The 18,260-nt window shown below is 41.7% G+C and overlaps 2 protein-coding genes and 1 non-coding gene across 6 annotated transcripts in view; 2 read left to right on the top strand and 1 right to left on the bottom strand.

Moving 5' to 3' along the window:
• The first annotated feature begins 114 nt into the window (after positions 1-114).
• Positions 115-5,774, top strand: ranbp1 (RAN binding protein 1). Its single transcript, XM_028033164.1, has 6 exons — positions 115-277; positions 1,501-1,634; positions 1,904-2,061; positions 3,405-3,533; positions 3,608-3,676; positions 4,545-5,774. Exons 1-6 carry the CDS (start codon positions 263-265, stop codon positions 4,691-4,693), a joined length of 654 nt encoding a protein of 217 aa, XP_027888965.1. The 5' UTR covers positions 115-262; the 3' UTR covers positions 4,694-5,774.
• LOC114155285 (small nucleolar RNA SNORA77) lies at positions 3,909-4,036 on the top strand. The gene has a single exon (XR_003597715.1). It is a non-coding gene; the product is annotated as a small nucleolar RNA SNORA77 (small nucleolar RNA).
• Positions 5,775-7,044: 1,270 nt separating the features above from the next.
• The window catches only part of zdhhc8b (zDHHC palmitoyltransferase 8b), an 81,737-nt gene continuing 70,521 nt past the window's right edge, over positions 7,045-18,260 (bottom strand). For 2 of the 4 annotated variants that reach the window (XM_028033145.1, XM_028033148.1), the window contains 9 exons: positions 18,071-18,228; positions 16,699-16,871; positions 16,473-16,575; positions 16,250-16,341; positions 14,904-15,036; positions 13,873-13,978; positions 12,063-12,169; positions 10,911-11,974; positions 7,045-10,383 (listed from right to left, as the gene is read on the bottom strand). In XM_028033145.1, the coding sequence (XP_027888946.1) occupies positions 10,272-10,383; positions 10,911-11,974; positions 12,063-12,169; positions 13,873-13,978; positions 14,904-15,036; positions 16,250-16,341; positions 16,473-16,575; positions 16,699-16,871; positions 18,071-18,228 (2,048 nt within the window). In that variant the 3' untranslated portion in view covers positions 7,045-10,271. The remainder of the gene's footprint in view (positions 10,384-10,910; positions 11,975-12,062; positions 12,170-13,872; positions 13,979-14,903; positions 15,037-16,249; positions 16,342-16,472; positions 16,576-16,698; positions 16,872-18,070; positions 18,229-18,260) is intronic. The other 2 variants (XM_028033147.1, XM_028033146.1) reach the window with 2 other exon arrangements.

Raw genomic sequence — 18,260 nt, 5'->3', positions numbered from 1 at the left:
AAGTGTTGATAAGACGCTTTATTTATTTATTGAAACAACTATTTCACCCTAGAGCGTTTTTGTGAAATAAAATCAAAGAGTTTCCTGTGTTTGAGCAGAACGAGGCTGCTCGCGCGCCGTCACGCTGGGCGCGCGGGCATGCGCAGAGAATTCGGCGCGCGAAGCTCCAGCAGGAAGTGGGAGCAGCAGAACGCAAACGGCGGCCAGTTTGGGATTTGAACCTCTCACGCAACTTCTATAATCTGTTAACATCTGCTTTATTATGGCAGACACGAAGGTAGGGTCAAGCTTTTTAGGTTAGCTAATAAACACGCTTTAATTTAAAGCCAGAATTTTTTGATGGTAGTCATATTTTGTTTCGGAAATTCGACAAATTTAGGCAAGGGAAAAGAGAAGCCGACAAGTATGCCATTTGACTGTAGAAAATATATTTGGGAGGATTTTTCAGACATGATAAATAATGCGACTCTATTTAGTTTCATGTAGAATCGCAAGAAGTGCTGAGTGACACATGAGATGCTTGATTTTCTTTAACATGTCGTTTTAGAGTTGAGGTTTACGAGCTCGAAGACGTCCTGTGAAGTGTGCAGCATGTTAGCTTCCTCGCGAGCATCATTAAGCAGTGAATACACGTTGCTATAATATATGAATATTATTATTTTTGCCAGCTAATTGAGCCGACTCAATGTGCCGCACAGAAAAAACGGGTTCAGTTTCGTTACATACCTTTGTCTCCTTATTATGGTAGCTAACGTTAGCTTGCTAGTGCTAGCGCTAATGGCTGGGCGCTGAAGAAAGAAACTCCGTTCGCTGTTGTATTTTAGCGTAACGATATACTAGTCTCGCTTAACTTAACGTTTGTCATTATGTGTAAGTTGCCGCTTGCCTTACATGTAGTAGGGAGTGTCTAAATAGACTCAATGGCTTAGCAACGAGCTGTTAGCCTGCTAAGGTGGAGGCCTCTCTAATAAGCCGGGTAGCTTTACAAGTTGACAGAAAATTAAAGTGAAACAGCAGTTTGTTGGCTGGCGTTAAATTCAAATGAGATCACAACAATCGCCAGCTCCAGATTTATTACCCACTAGCTAAAGCAACAGCCGTGTTCTTCAAGCTGGGTTCGCACCTTCACATTATTAAAATGTTAAAAATCAGCTTTTAAAGTTGCAATCATTTGTTTTGGGTCTTCCTTAATTTGGTGGTTATTTTCCTTAAATTTCTTTTCTCATCACATAAAGCCAAATGGTATTCAGTGAGCTGGGGTCAGCAGCAGCAGTCATGTACAAAAGGCTTTGTCTGCTGCCTCTGTCGCAAAAGCTATACATATAATCCTCCACCCCCCTCGCCTCCATTGAACCGTGGTCCGTTAGTGCCTTCACTGAAATCACTTGGTTTTAGACTATTTTAATCTATAATGCACACCCCAGACTATAGGGGCTTTGCTTAGACGGGGCACTTCTTTTCATTGTTATTGGAGAAACTAATTTCACTTTTTCCCTCAAGGACCAGGAAGACCGTGAAACCACTGGAGACGGTGCCGAGGACACTAATCATGATCCCCACTTTGAGCCCATCGTGTCTCTTCCTGAGCAGGATGTTAAAACATTAGAAGAGGACGAAGAGGTGCTCTTTAAAATGTAAGTTTTTGCCACACAAGTTTTCACATCTCAGTTTATAGCTTGTTGGATGGAAATGCATAGCAATTTGTTGAGTAGATATTTTAAAATCCAAGTTTTGTTTAGATTCCAGAAGCCAACGCTTATCCTATCAACGTGTGGCTGATATTTAAGTGTAGTGTAAGTCGAAGAAGTAGTTGTTCCAAAGACAAAAAAAAACCAACTTTTTACCAAACTGTCACTTCAATTGTATCTGCATCTTTTGAAACAAAGTGTTGCTGTCTACCCAGGCGAGCCAAACTGTATCGCTTTGCCTCTGAGAACGACCCTCCAGAGTGGAAAGAGAGGGGGACAGGGGACGTGAAGCTGCTGAAACACAAAGAGAAGGGCACCATCCGCCTCCTGATGAGGAGAGACCGAACCTTGAAGATCTGTGCCAATCATCAGAGTGAGTCAGCTTCCCGAATGCTATCTTCACAAGGGATCACTAGAATATTTCCCAGTTTAAAAAAAAAGAAGATATATATATATATATATATATATATATATATAAATATATTTATATATTTCAGGTGCCAAAGCACACCGTCATGATCTGGAGACAAACTAAATCTATTCAGGGTTTCCCTCAGAAAACCTGCTAAGCCCGGTGTTGGGGGCGATGACGGGTAGTCCACCAGTGGCCCACCGTGTTTTTGTGTTGACAAATGTTAAGTTACAAAAATTTGGAGCAGGCATCATCATTTTAAAATAATATCACTTGAAGCCAAAGGGCAAGTGCAGAGACGGTGCAATTGGTTCACCGTCTATAAACCTAGTGTAATTTGTCATTACTGTAATGAATTTTTTTTTTAATGCTCGTTTGTTCATCACTATTTGAGATAAACAAACGACACTTAGCCTGATGGAAGGTCATGTGAAGCCTGGCAGCCCGCCAGTCTTATAATACCCTGAAGGAAGCCTGGTTGGTTGTTTTTATTAATGTTTAGCTTTTTTAGTGTTTACTGTGAGACTTTAGTTTTTCTAACCTAAGTTATCATACAAGAAGTACAACCATGTCTACGTCTAATTGAATAACATCATGAAATTAAGATCAGAACTGAGCGCCTCGTTTTCTGTCGCACTTCAAACATACTTGCTAGTAAAGGTGGGCGATATGGACTTCACATTTTATCACAATAGTTTGCGGTGCTATTGTGATAACAATACAAGTAAGAATAAGAAATGTATACAACTTAAAAAAAAAAAAAAAATTATACCATGTGCCACAGCATTCAGAGCCCCACAAACACAGATGTCAGTCTTGAAAAACATTCCCATTTCTAATGCGCTTCTTTAGGACACCAGTCACATAAAGTTGTGTGATTTGTATCATTAAGCTGCAAGTGCTAAAACTGTTTTCAAATTCATTGGTATTTATTGATGCTTTAATTGAGCAAACAGTGGAGAAAATGGTAGAACTGACAATCCCAACAGCAAGGCCAGTAATGGGGGATTTTAAACACCATTCATTGGAATTTGTCATGACAAAGATGAATCAAAAATAATCGTGACACGGAATTTATCAAGATGGTGCAATAAATTCTCACCTCCTACTTGTTAGCCAGAGAGAAAAGGTAAAGTAAATAATGTTGTTCTAGCACATTTAGGCGGTTCTGGTGGACTGAACTAACATTTCACATTGATTTAAATCAACAGCACTCATAAACTGTGAAGCGGTGTCGTCCTCGCGTAGACGTACTTCCAGTCGGTTCTCCCTTTGTAACAGTTTGACCTTCCTGTAAACCGCAGTCAGCCCGCTGATGGAGCTGAAGCCCAACTCCGGCAGCGACAGAGCATGGGTGTGGAACACACTAGCGGACTACACTGACGAAAGTCCCAAACCAGAACTCCTGGCGATACGCTTTTTAAACGCGGAAAGTGAGTCCAATCCAGTATTTAAAGAAGGCCGTTCCTGTTTGCTTTAGCTGACAAACTGTATTTTCCTTCAACAGACGCTCAGAAGTTCAAGGTGAAGTTTGACGAATGTAAAGAGGAAGTTAAAAAGCAACTAGAGGGATCAGGTAAATGATGCAGAAGCCTTTTTCATTTTCAGATTTTCCTAGTTTATTTAGTACATTTGAGTGTGCTGTTTACAGCTGTAGACACATTTGAATAAAACAACAAGCATTAATTCATTCCAGGACCCCAGTTTAGCTGGATGATGTTTGGTAGAATTTATTTATAACAAAAAATGAATTCTACCAAATGAACTGACATAAATAATAAAAACACGTTATAAAATGTAAATGCAATGCAGACACACTCTGTTCTTTGCTGCTTACTCCAGCCTGGGACTTTTTCTGTCTGCTACATAAACACGCAGAATGTAACACGACTAGCTTTGCTAAAAGTCTGCTGGTGTTGCATTTTTCTACATTTCAGCTTCTTTTTAAATAGATTTCTACTCATTTTTGGTTAAGAGGCAACTTTTCTTTTTTCTTTTTCTTTAAATACTTTGTACCAGCGATGGAAATATATGATAGCGGATTAGGGCCATTGTAGATAAAATAATAATAATAAAGAGGAGTAACTTTACACCCAAAAATTGCATTAATTTGAGTTTGAAAAGTGGCAAATTTGTCAGAAAAAAAACCCTCACAATTTATTTATTATGTTTGTGTTTTGTTTTTTTTTTTTTTAATTTCTGATGATATCCAAAAGTCAAACTTTTTCAAATATTTGTAATTTTTCATAATTTCGGGGCGGAGGGGTTCTAGCAAACCTTTTGATTTTTCAAACTTGGGCATTTTCTTGTTTCTGAGTTCTTTGTGTAGAAATTGACTCTTTCTATCTACAATGGCCTTAATATGCAGTCATAGAAATCAGGATACATTTTAAGACAAGAAAATTGCTAAAAATGTTAATGGATCCTGTATTGTTTCGCCACAGGCAACACTGACGGTGCAAACAAGGTGGCAGAGAAGCTGGAGGAGCTTTCAGTAAAAGATAAGGCGCCTGAGGGAAAGAAGGAAGAGAACAAAAAGGAAACTGAGAAGAATGAAGATGAGAAAAAGGAGGTGAAAGCTGAGAAGAATTAAGAACCAAGAACTTGCTTTGCTGATCTTCAGTTTTTTTGTTTTTGTTTTTATCAGTTTTCCTCTTTTTCTACAATAGACTCTATGAACTGAATTTGGACTCTTGCATATTAGTTTTTTGTTTTTTAAATCTGTTTTGCCTCAAGATCACAAGTCCTTGAAGCCACTGGAAAAAATATCAGAAACAAAGTTAATAACAAATATATATTTTTCTCTGACCCTGTTCCCAATTTGCTCGGTGGAAGCCCACACTTTTCCACCCTTACTTTTGAGAGTTTGACATTACGATTAACAAACTGTGAAAAGAGGCTTGTGACAGCAATGATTCCCACATTGGGGTATTTTTGTTTTGTTTTGTTTTTTGTTCTTCTGAAGCAGAGTTCAATTGTAGGGTGAGGGGATAATGTAGCCTGCTCATTAGCAGCACCAGGTCAGGAACCAGGCATTATGGAGGCGCATTTTGAAGGTGACCCCCACTGATGACTCTCTATTGGCCTGTGCGTCCTGTCCACACTTCCACTATTAGATGGCAAGGTGAAGACGTCTCTTTGAGTTGATTTATCCCTCGGTTTAGTTCAGTCGGAATCTGACTAAAGGAGGAATTCACTCTGGACAGTTGGGGAGCATCAGATGAGTGTTTCGAAGTCACAGTTTCCACCACAAATAAGATGCACTTAGTTAAGAATCTCTCTTTTCTTTTTTTTTTCTTTTACAAAGTCTTGAAAACTATTAAGTCCAAAGTAAAAACGGTTCATTAATTTGTGCAGCTTTTTTTTTTTTCTTTTTCTCCTGACTCATGTCAACTTATCAGGAGATAGGTTTGTATGTTTTTAGCTCATAACATTCCCAGACTTCAAAGCATGTAAAGTGTATGTAACGGAGTGCGCCCCATCTTGGTTCTGTGTTCTCACCGCCCGCTCTTTACTCTTTCCACCGAATACGTTCTCTCTACCTTGACTCTTCAGTGCATCCAAGTGCCAGTGCATCTGTAAATACATGTATATGGATGAAATGTTGCTCTTCGTTTGCACTCAGATGATCTGAAATGTTTCCTCCACCTTCAAATAAAAGCTGGTAAAGATCACACGCTTGTATTTATGTATGAAAAACCGCATCTCGGTAAATTAAAATGTCATCGGAAACGTTATTTCACTAAATCATTTCAAAATTTGTAACTATATAGCTTTATTGTGGCTAAAATGAATGAAAACTCACTTTTCTAGTAGGAAACTTGAATATTATAAGGAAAATAAAAAGGATTTTTAGTACTGAAATGTCTCCCTACTAAAAATTCTGTCCATGTACTTTACAGCATGTTCATTCAGTTCTTAGTGATTCATCTTGCATGCTTCAGTAACCATTGGTCATTTTAACAATGTGAGCCAATTTCAAATCCTGCTGGAAAACAAAAGCGCCTCCATGAAGCTCTTCAGGAAACCCAATAAAATTTACTCTTATGGAAAAACTTCAGACCACTTGGCAACCGTCCAGGTAAGAAACTTCTGATGTCTGTTTAACACAGTGCAACAGCTGTAGCTCGTAATGGTTTGGTTTTTTTTTTTTCTTCTCGGGGCTCTTGACTCTAGTCTCAGTGCAAATGAATATCATATACTGTATATACATGATATATATATATATAATGAATTTTCACCGTTTCTGTAAATTATTGTAAAACTATATATGATATAAACTGGCTTGTTCTTAGAAAAATGTACATTTTCAAAACTTAAAATGTTGAAGTGTTTTCTGAAACATTATTCTAAGTTTGTTTTTTTGTCCCTGATGGCGTTTTGGAAGCCATTTTTGTGTCTAAGCAAGGCAGCAAGACACCGACCAACCATGGCCTCTCAGCGATGGTTTGTTTGGCTGCTGGCGTCCCCAAAACATCTGAGGAGAAAAAAATGGCCTCTGGAACCACCAGCAGATCAACAATGGACACTGAAACAATCACTGCAAGCAAGCTAAGGATCCACCCGACTCATCAAGGGTAGATAAGGTCAAGCAACTGGCGGATCCAGATGAAGTCTCAAAGTAAGAGCTGTTGCAGGTTTTGACAGTATTTACCATATTTTACTTTATCAGGTTTTTTTATTCAAATACTCAATTGTCTGAATAATCGATAGATTACTAAAATAGTATACAACAGCCTGTGATGACGAATTCTGGTTGAGGTGTACTGTGATCATGATGCTGTCCAGAAGAGGGCGGTAGTGCTCAATTTGCTCAAATCATCACGAAGTCTGTGTGCCTGTGGTGATTTGAGCATATTGAGCTCTGGCGCCCTCTTTTGGACACAGTACATATAAGACATCAGTTCCTCTCGCAAGTGATCATCAAGAATGAATCAGATTCGCTCAGAGTTGGAAATTTTATTCTTTCGGGTCATTGGGAATATTTCCTCTTCACAAAAATAGGAACACATATACAGCTATTGTGTATTCTCTATTGTACATACATGTCTTTGAAACAAAATGGTTGGTCATTGTCGACCGTCAGGAATGGGGCCCTGACCTGCAGTGATGTCCATCATAGGAAAGGAACGTTGGCAGTCACCTTAAGGTGGAATGATGGTTGTTTGCATTTGGAGACATGGTCAGACAGGGGTTTGAAAGTCATTACAAACAGGAGTTAAGTAAACAAAACAACCGTTACGTTTTATTGGTTCACCCAACCATCGCATTTGCCAAAATAGCCTTGTTGACCACAGCCTCACAAGAACGTTTTGTTTAAGGCAGCTGGGTGAGACCTTAAAGAGCAACCATGTTGGTCAGACTGTTAGTAAAGGTTCAACCTTAGCAAAAGCCTCTGGTTTTTCTGCTTTGAACTTCAGAGAAATTTAAACCAACCAGATGAGAGGAACTGGGGTTTCCTAACTTGCACGTTCGAGTCGCCCTCTTTTTTTTTGTTTGTTTGTTTGTTTTTTTTTTCTTTTTGCAGTTTAAAAGGTTCACCCAGCCCAAATTGCTCTCCAGAGTCACTTTCTACTCAATCCGATTAACAGATTGCATTTCATTGTCTCTCAGCAGCGTTTCAGACACACTTAGCTGTGTAGGAAACGGTTTCTTCACTAAAAAAAAAAAAGGCAACGGTGGCTTTTCTTGTAGCGCAAACAAATCTGACACGTAGCTTGTATTAATTTCTGCCTCCAGGATTTTACATCTCAACAGCAAAGAAAAACGTCGATACGCTGTACCAGACAGCGTCTGCAAGTAGTCCGATTATTTCCACCCTACTTAAGCGCAGATGTCACCCGTTTGCTGTGTTCCGAGAAGTATGGCCACGTTTGGCATTGATAACTCAAGGCAGCTTTAATGACATGCACATTCCTTGATCTGTAATGTTTGACCATAAGGACCATGTGACTGCTCACTAGTCATGTCACTTTAACGTTAATTTCCAAAACACAAATCTATCCGTCACGATTTACCATAGACTTATTTTTGCACAGCAACATAAAACAAGCAAAATTTCAATTCACCCATTATCCATGATCTGATTCATCTAGTGAATTCATGGCAATGTTATATTTACATACCTGGACACATTTACTGGCAACTCTGGTAAAGATGTGTTAAAAAATAAACCTTAAAATAAATTGGATCTTATGCTACAGTAGCATAATTTGTCAGTAATTTTTTTAGTATATTTATCCAGATGAAAAAAAAAACATGTATTAAAGAAAATCATAAAGTGGCATATTTATTGGTACTCCTGCTATTAGTACTTTGCCTTGTACAGAACAACAAAGTTTGCACATTTTATTTAAAATGTCCTGGTATGTAAGGCAAAACAAAATACCAAGATAAGTTCCAAAAAGCATTCCAGAAGAGAAAAAGGCCCCGCACCATCACAGATCCTGCACCGTGTTTTAGTGGGTATAAGTTGCTATTCCTCATATTCATTCTTTATTACACACCAAACCTACCTGAGGTATTGCTGGAAAGCTCAATCTTAGTCTCATCTCACTTTCCAGCTATTCTTCCAGAAAGACGGCAAAATCCATGTTTTCTTTTGTGATGTTACGACAGAAAAGCATTTCTGCTGGCACCCCTTCCAAACAACCTGTTTTCACTGTCTAACACTTGCTATGGGGACTTTGTGGCAGCAGGACGCCAGTCTTCTCATCACAGTGAGCTTTGGAAATATTTTTACCATCTGCCTTATCACCCTGCTCACTGTAGGGTGGCAAGATAAATGTAGGTCCCCACCAAGCCTGGGTCTGTTAATGTCATAAATTTACTCCAAGACATCAGTGCTGTGTATTAATACTCAGCAGTTCCTAGAAACTTTGATCAGCTTTACAAAGTTTAAATAAAACTTTTCTATTAAAGCGATTTGTAGGAGTAGCACTGATTGTGCCACATGTTTAAAAACTTTAATTTCTTTGGATACATTTTTTTTTTTACCCCAACTGAATAAATATACTCACGTTAAAGGTTAAAATTTTCAGAAAAACAAACCAGGTTTAGATTATGCTACTGCAAGCAAAAAATGAAATCATTTCATAATTTTTTAGCATACCTACCAGGAGTGCCTCACTTTAAACATTAAAATCCAACCAAATATAGGTATAAAAATATTTATCAAACATGGTTTTTAAGCAACTGGGCATGTTAAAGGGAAAAAAACCCAACTACAATTGTATCAAAGACACCTTATTTGACTCTCATTTTGAAATCACATGTATATATTTTTTTTCTTTATTTGATGAAACATGAGTTTTTCTGGGGCTTTGCAAGTCTGAACTTATCTGGAGTCCATGAGAAATATTGTGATGAGGTATTCTAGTATTTCAGAATGCAAACATACCAGCCCGGCTCCTGTGTTGTAGGGTAGTCTCTGAAAAACAAGGGCATACAGCTCCACACTGCCCTCTTGTGAAGGTAAAAGAGGGAAAGAAAGCCCTAAATAATCTGCAATAAACATCAATGAAAAAAACACAATCATATTATATGAATTCATGTCAACTAGCATGTCTGCTGGTTGCATTAATTCCTGAGAAAAAATATTTTTAACACAAGGTTATCGTTTCCTTTTTTCAATCAAAAGCAACTGAATTTGGAATGCAACCATCAGACGAGATGAGAAAAACTTTCACCTTCTCTTTCCACTCCTGTTGTGTGTCCTAAACTTCCTTGCTGACTCTCAAAGCCTTTAAGATGTCCGTCAGAACACCCCCGGAGACGACGTGAACGGTACGGGAGGAGAAAAAAGTGAAGCACCATAAATTCTTGCCACGCCGACTCTTCTTGCCGAGGTTCGGATGTCCGGAGCAGCCGCCTCACGACAAGTTGCCGGACTTCCTGTTCCACGGACCAAGATGGCGAGTCAGAATTGTTGACGACAAAAGCCTTCACGCTCACACACACCACTTCTTGAGGCGTTTTCTCTTTTTTTTCTACTACTGTTCTCCGTCGGCACAGATTCATACAGTGTTGCTTTGACCGCCTCACACAATGAGTTCCTTTGATTGGACAGTTAAATCATATCACCAGGTACTAACGAGCCCCGATTGGACAAAAGACAATTTCTCCCCTGCACGGCGATGTTGTTGTGAAAAAGCTGAGGGTGCTTTCCTCGCTCACACAGATATCTCGTACGTGGTGCCTCCGACGCCTGTTACCTTTTTGACGTTACCATGGCGACTGGGGCTCAGGTGGCAGTCCATCTGCCCATTAACTTTCATGGCCTCTCTAAGTGGAAAGAGGAGACAAAAACAAAGACGATTCAACACCAAAAGCAAAAGCGCTTCAACGTGTGGAAACATGCAGGTTACCTGTTCGGATCTCAAAGAATGAAATCTCAACAGCATCATGGAGGATTATTTTGGTGTGTTTTGTTAGAGGAGAGAAAGGGAGATGGAAGACAAGTGGTCGAAACGAAGGCATGCACATGAAAACGAAACTGGGACTCAGATCATTTTATTAAACGGACAAATTGAGAAAGAAAAGGAAAAAAAAGGTGTTTTCTAGAAGGCAATCATACAGGACATGTGCAAAGTCACACCGAGAGAACAAATTAATAGATGGAGAACAGAATGCCATAAACAGGACAAAGATGCTACAAGTTGCCCCAGTTAGGCGTAACACATTAGAGGTGATGAACTGCTGGCTATGATCACCAGAACAAGCAGAGCTTCCAGTGGAAAGTCCAACAGTTCCCTCTCGATCGCTACAACGCATGCAACCCCCTGGGAGGGGGGGAATGTCAGGATTCATACCTCTGGCCCCCTAACCGAGGAGAGTTTGTCCTGTCGTGAGCGCTGATGTAGGAAAGTTTCTGGTGGGAGTAGGAGGGAGATCGGGGCATGGCTGGGGATCGGGGCTTGTGGGTGGGGGAGCGGTAGGAGCCTTCGTGGCTGGGGCCCCTGCCCTGGCTGCTGTTAGAGCTGCTGTGGTCTGTGTGTAAGGAGGTGGATGAAGTTCTGGGGGCCCGGCCAAGAGTGGTACCAGCGTGGCGCAATATGGGGGTTCTTTGGCCGTAGTTTGCCAGCCCGACCCCCATCAGATTGTCCCTGGAGCCACCGTACGCTGGCGGTGTCGGGCCTCTAGACCCGTGCCCACGAGGTCCATCTAGGAAGCCGGCGTTGGCGGGTGGGCCATAACCTGCGTCGAACACGCCAGAGTCCTGGGCGTAGATATGGGTCTGGGAGAGTCCATGCAGCATCTGCCGCTTCTCCCTCTCCTCCTTCTCCTTCCTCTCCTGGATGGAAGCCATTATGGTTTGGGAGAGGTTATCATAGCGCACCGGAGATGGCTCTCTGTCCCTTAGGTGAGGGGATTGTCTGCCCAACCCTCTGTGAGGCATCACCGGACTGTAAGTTTGAGCAACCTGTTGTCTATGGATCTCAGATTCCCGGATGTGGCACATTTTGGTGGGCAGGTAGGGTGAATGGAATCCCATGGATGGCATACCCGGATGGGCCATGCACTCATTGGCACTGGCTGGAGAGATGCTGGGGTTGAGCAGGCTGTCGTAGGACAGACTCCCGTTACGGTTGGAGAGAGTGTTCGGAGAGAAAACACCCTTGTACGCAGTGGAAGCGACCGTCTGGGGCGGCAGCGCCTGCAACTGGCCCTTTTCTGGCCGGCGGTGACCTTGCTTCAGGCTGAGCGTGCGGGAGTTGGTGGGATCAGCATCCAGCTGGTGAGGTGAGGACTGGAAAGTGCGGTGGAGCGGAGCGTTGGCATACTCGGGCAGATCCAGGTTTGGCTCAGATCGATAGTCAGATCGTACACCTTCTTCCAAGATGGCTGAATTTTTTCGACCATCTGGCATAACGATCTGAGAAGCAAAGGGGGAAAAAAAAAACAACCCTCATAAACCTTGAAACAATAGTTCAGAGCCAAAAACAGGAAAGATCTCTGCTTACCTTCTCTCCGGCAGTTTGGTAGTGGACTTTCGGCATTGTGCCAAAGGATGGCTTGAATCTGTACATAGCTGGCGTGGAAGGGTGGGTTTTTCCAGAAAGAGAGCTTTCTATATAAACAAAAAATACAAAGAAAACACTTAGTAGTTGTCTTTTGCTTTTCTTTTTTTATACAAATGACACTCTCTGTGCTCTAATGAATAAAACGAAGCATAAAAGGTAATAGAAAACCAGTGTGCTCACGCGACAATTTGAAATGGTTGACAGTACTGTTGGTGTACCCTAAGGTCTGTGACGTGCGGTGAGGTTCATGGCTGGTGAGGCACTGACTTAATCAAAATCAGATTTACAAACAATTTCGCGCATGTGGACAACGCTGGAGGGCAAAAACACTGTTCTTCTACATGCATAGCCGCGCTGCCGCCGTGGAATAATTCTGTTAACGCCATCAAACTTGGACATGTAGATATTATTAATTTCGTGCTGTGCTCTACATCAAAGGGAAAAATCGTTAAAAGTACAACTCAAAACCACTTCTTTCTCGCTCTCTGTATCAGTGCAGCTACGCGCTTCTTGTTGCCATAGCTACTAACAAGGCCACAAAAAAGAACACTCAAATATTTCCCACACAAAAAGCAGAACATTCGGTCTGATGCAGTGGTATGGTTTTAGGCTTCATGTTTATTTTGCGATTATTAATAAGTGATTGCTGTGGTAATAGGAGAAAACTATAAATATATCGCTGCACTTGACAGTATGGCTAGCTCGCTGTTACTGTCTCTTACTCCTGCTCTGCCTCACCTGACCCCACGTCACCGCCCAAGTTTCTCCACTGGGTACTCTGCTTTTTATTTCATTGAAATTTTACAGGCAATGCAGTAAGGATAAGCTGTCAACTGCAATGGTTAAGATCTGACTGGTTCTGAGGTTCATTCCTGCAGGTCACGTTAACAACTATCAAAGTATGGTCTTCTAAAGGTTTTAAAATAAACATCCAAGATCCTGATGCAGGAAAAAAGATGGTCAGGACTGTTGGTAGTTCGCTGTTAATGCTGGATTCCCAACATAATTTTTAAAACAAAGGAAGACGAGAAAAATGTAATTATTTTATTAGTGTTTAAAATGTTGCATTGTTTGTCTTCTCCCCCTACTGAATTATATTCTTTCAGCAAAGTCAAAACTTGTCCATGAGAGCTTTAGGCAGCAGGGACTGCAGAATTACCACTTTAATGACAAATTGACAAAATGATTAGACCTTTTTCAACAAATACGCTTTAGAAACACCAGCAGCACTTTAAAGCACCACCAGATGGCAGTGGTGCTCTGTGGATAATCAGAACGTGCTCCCTCCCTGCAGCATGACAGGATATTCAGTAGCTAACCTGCTGCCTACATTGCTTTATCCTTCTCTGACACTTCATGCTGATGAATGGGACTCTACCTACTCAGTACCATTCACACAGATTTATACAACCTTTTTAGGTAAAGAAATAGTTTTTTTTTGACAACCCACAAAAGAAAGGGCAGTGATTCATTTAATTTCTTTCCACCCCCCCCCACACACACACACAAATCTGCTCCTGATTCTCTATGCAGAGCTGGTCTCATCAATACAGATCGGACACTAAAACAACCAAAGATTGTTGGAACAAACATGAACTCATCACGAGGGTTATCCAGAGCCAACTCCAAGAACTAGGACGCTTGTCATCTACGGACGGAGTTTGGGAAAGTTGTCTTTTGGTGCAACCCTACCAGAAAAGACTAACCAGGGTAGGATCATGAATACCAGAAGTGCAAAGGAGTGTTGTACCTTCGCTGGACGTCAGCTGGCCTTTCAGCTGGTTGTACCTGTCAGCTTTGGGGGGCAGCGGCGGCTGGGTTTCTTTGCCGTCCAGGCCGTCGATGCTGCTTTTGGACTACGAGGAGGAGAGGGAGAGATAAAGGCATCCAGAACAGGTGGAGTGGCGGGGGGGGGGTTGGCACGTTTAACTGAGAGGACCATCTGTTGTTGCTAAGGATGCACTAATAATGCAACTCCCACGGACGGCTGCATGAAGCAACTCAACTTGTTCGCGTTAAATGCATTCTTTTCTAAGTGGAAACTAATGAAGGATAAAAACATTTTTCATGCATCTTACGCAAGTATTTTGTTAATCAAGGTTTATGCCTGCGTAGCTCTGCTAGGAGTAAAATCTCCAGGGGTTTACTGCGAGCCGCCAATGGAGGATCAAGCTGTTTGCCAGTCAGAGATGAAGTCAGAGATTTGTGGTTATTATATGACAACATATTAGAAAAAGTGAAAGGTGTACAAATATTTTTGCAAATCCCATAAAGCTGTAGAAAAGGTTTTATTTATTTATTTGTGTTATGAAACGACTTAAAAGCAATGATATTTCAACAAATTCTTGGAACATGTTGTCTTTAAGAGCTCCTTTAATTGCCATCATCGTGCGTCAGTAAATCTCCCTCCATGCTGTCGACAAAAGCAAGATGTCTGACTGAGATACAAAACCATAAATGCAAAACATTTGCCTTTGCCTTGTTTTTAAAAAAAACATTTTATACTGTAACCACGCACTGAATCCAGACAAACAGAACAACATTTCTGAGTCATTACTAATCAAATTCTTTGTCTCCTATCTGAGTCACTTGTTTTTGAAGTCAGAGAGTCTAATAATCTCCTGAGGCAGTCACGTGGAAAATGCTCTGATATGAAGGACCTTGACTATTGTCTAAAAATGGGGAAGTATGGCAACGATGGAGGATGGAGTTGTTTATAATGCTGACGGGATGACCAGGGTTTCGGAGGGGGGAGTTCAGTGGTAACTGCAAGCTGCTCACCTTGGAGTTCATTATCGTGCTGTGCATGCCATTGTCGCTGACCTTGATGGTGATCTGACGGTCAGAGAGGTCCGGTCGTATGAACGGGGGCTGGATTTTGACATGGGGCCTCTTCCTGGGGTCCAACACGTACCTGTACAAAATGGCGGCACATGAACAGACAAGCTCTTCATCCAGGACTCAGCTTTCCTGACACATGCTGAACCTTAGACCCAACATGCTGAAACTCTGTACAAATACTACCAGTCGTACTGGGAATGTTGGGATCAAACGTCTGGAAGGTAAATGTTTTTTCTTCCCTTTTCAAAAAGAGAAAATAGAGAACAGGTGGGATTAGCTAAAGCGTATACTCAGTGACCAGGCTAAAACCTGACATTTAAAAAAAAAAAAAAATCAAAGATGATATTTTTATGTTGTTTTATTATCTTTGGAGAGAAACCTGTCTGACTTCCTGTCAGAAATAAACTTCTTGGTTGAATGAAAACCGAAATCTGCCAGGTGTATAAATAATTTTAGGCTTAACTGTAAGTTGGGTTGTACCGCATTGCGAATATTTCTGCTGGTACTTGCTATGTGGAGTTTGGAGAGCCACGAGTTAAAGCCAAATCCAAACAAATTACTCCTAAATTGAAAATATATTTTGGAAAAGATAGGATTTCTTTTTTCTTTTTTAAACAAACTAAAAATGCTGTTGTTGTTCTCTTTTGTATTTTTAAGCAAATACAAGATTACTAAATCATCATGGCATCACTGGCTACCAGATTTGTGTAAAAACAAAATCATCTCAAGTGTTTGCTATAGCAATCATACTAAACCTGATTTGAACCAGCAGTTGTGTAAATCCAAAAATCTCCAAGCAACAGTTAAACAGCAGCTGCAGATAACAGAGCACATCTTAAGTGTTTACCGTTTCTGGGGATGGGGCCTTATCTCACTTGGATTTCAAATATCTGCTCACTTTAAGGACCTTCTGTTAGATGACAGATCATGCTAACTGCCTCTGCTTCCCTTTAGCCGTTTCTGTGCAGGGTGAGTGAAATCTCTCGGCCATCTGCCTTTCCCCCACAGGGTTCTGCTGGCTGCTGTCAGACAGAACCACATACATGCAGGACGCCGCTGCAACCGGCTCAGTCCATGTACAGCCTTGTATTTGTCGCTGCAGTGACTGGGTGGGGCCGATCAGTCTGTGCAAATGGCGTCGATGTCATGAGCTTTTAATGAGCCACAGCATCTGGATTCATGTGCTGACTCATGCTGCACACGGGTGTCCACGGGGAAGGGGGGGGGGGAGAGTTAAAATGCAGGCAAGTGTGTGTTCGCTCTCACGTTGGAGCGTAGCATGATACCTGGGCGCCAGCGGACTGCATAAGACGTACTCCACGTTGCCACAGCAACCCTTGGTGAATGGATTTACTCCCCCACGAAACTTGCCCGTCACCTGAGGAGGCACAATGCGTCACAAGGTCGCACAAAACACGCGCGCGGATATTTACAGACAGAGGAGAACAATCAGAAAAATGAGCGTGTGTGTGGATTTTTATTACAGAGTCGATTATCAGCGCCCCTCACCTGTTCATTAGTCGTTCGACCCCGAGCTACGAGCACCATGTGGAAGCCCGTGAGGCCCATGACCGGGATGAAGAACAGCCCCGCTATGCACATCACCACCATGCTGGTTCGCACAAGTCAAGGCGAAACGTAGAAATCCTGCTCAGCGGCCATTGTTGATTTATATAGCAGGGGACCTTTTAAACTCTATGTACTACAGTTTAGCACTGCGGCAGTGAAAGGATACGTGACGGTGGTGTGAAGTCCTCCCAGCTTTTCTCTGTGGTGGAGGACAAATATGAGGCCGAAGGAGAAAACTCCCACCATGTGAACGCTCAACGACAGCAAGAAGAGGAAGAAGTAACGGTAGTTCCTCCGACCGATGCAGTTGTTCACCCACGGACAGTGATGGTCGAAATCCTGAGGAGAGGAAGGAAGATATTGTAAGATGCTTGTAGGAAGAAATACAAAATATGCGGCTCAAGTCAAAAGGCGAGTCTACCAAAAATACTAATGAAATTTATGTAAACTTCAGAATCTTAAAGGAGCAGTAGGATGTATTGTTCATGAATATAGTGTCATTTTATAGATCAGTCAAGTAACTAATTTACCTCCAACTGTTCTAAAAATTCTATATATATCGAACAGGTTTCTTTAAAAACATCCTGTTCTCTCTGAAACTCTGCGTTCAGAAAGTCATCAAAGCACCGCTCCTATGTTAACCCTGTAATGTTTGTTTTTTTACCAGCCTTTTACTGAGAAGTAGCTCCTATAATGAGCTCAGCAGATACGCAGTTACACCATTTGTTTGCTAATTACTGATGGCTAGTCTGAAGGAGTTGAGTGAGGGAATCACAGGGTAGGACTGCTCTGTGTGGTGTTTGGAAACTACAGCTCGGAGGAGGAGCTTGGTCCACGGAGGCGTTTTGCACTGCTGAATGGTTGCCAAGGGAGACGAAAGGATTTCTCAAACATGCATGAAAGAATGGAGGCAATGCTCCAGGTATGTTTTTGTAGAGAGAATAACATGTCGTGACATAATACTTCCCCTTCAATACATAAAAGAACAACGTCTCAAATCAAACAATTTAACTGTTAGCCATTTACTTTAATGAGAGGCAGTGAGGACAAATGATGTGTCAATCTATATAGTGTATGTAAACAATGTGGTTGGGACATTCTTTTGGCAAATATTCAAACAATTCTCTTAATTTAATTATTAGAAATTCCATCTACCAAACCCAAAAGAATGTGTGAAGTTCTGATGTGGATATCTCTGAATTTATTTATTTGGTGCAACAGTAAGACAGGATGTTAAAAGCTGTTGCTGATAACACCGTTACGTGGATGAAATGGCCAAGAGCTTCTATTCGTGCCGGTAGCTATGGTCACTTACCGCTGCTCTCTTGCCAATTCCTTTGTGTTCTTGCGAGATAAACCAATCTCCAAACACGTATTAGGTGAAAACAAGCGTTATGTTTCGCAGGGCTGCTGCATCGGTCATTTCTGACATTTGTGATATAAATGCTTTTATTAGTCTAACTTTCAGTCTAACCTTGGCACACGTTCAGGCTGCACGTGCGCTGAAGTGGTGCACGTTTGTGTCCCCGCATACACACCTCCACACAGTTGTCGCAGACGCTGCAGTGTGAGCAGCGGGGCGGCCTGTAGAAGTGGCAGGTGGCGCACCACTTCATCCGGACCTGAATGCCTTTGATCTCCACGTTTTTGTAAAGCGGCGCCCGGAAATCGTCGTCCTTGTCCTCATCCTCGTCAGCTACGAGACACACACACACACACACACACATG

The sequence above is a fragment of the Xiphophorus couchianus genome, chromosome 12 (assembly GCF_001444195.1).
Source record: "Xiphophorus couchianus chromosome 12, X_couchianus-1.0, whole genome shotgun sequence".
Lineage (NCBI taxonomy): Eukaryota > Metazoa > Chordata > Actinopteri > Cyprinodontiformes > Poeciliidae > Xiphophorus > Xiphophorus couchianus.
The sequence above is the reverse complement of the archived record's forward strand: the minus strand, read 5'-3'. Positions and strand labels throughout refer to the sequence as shown.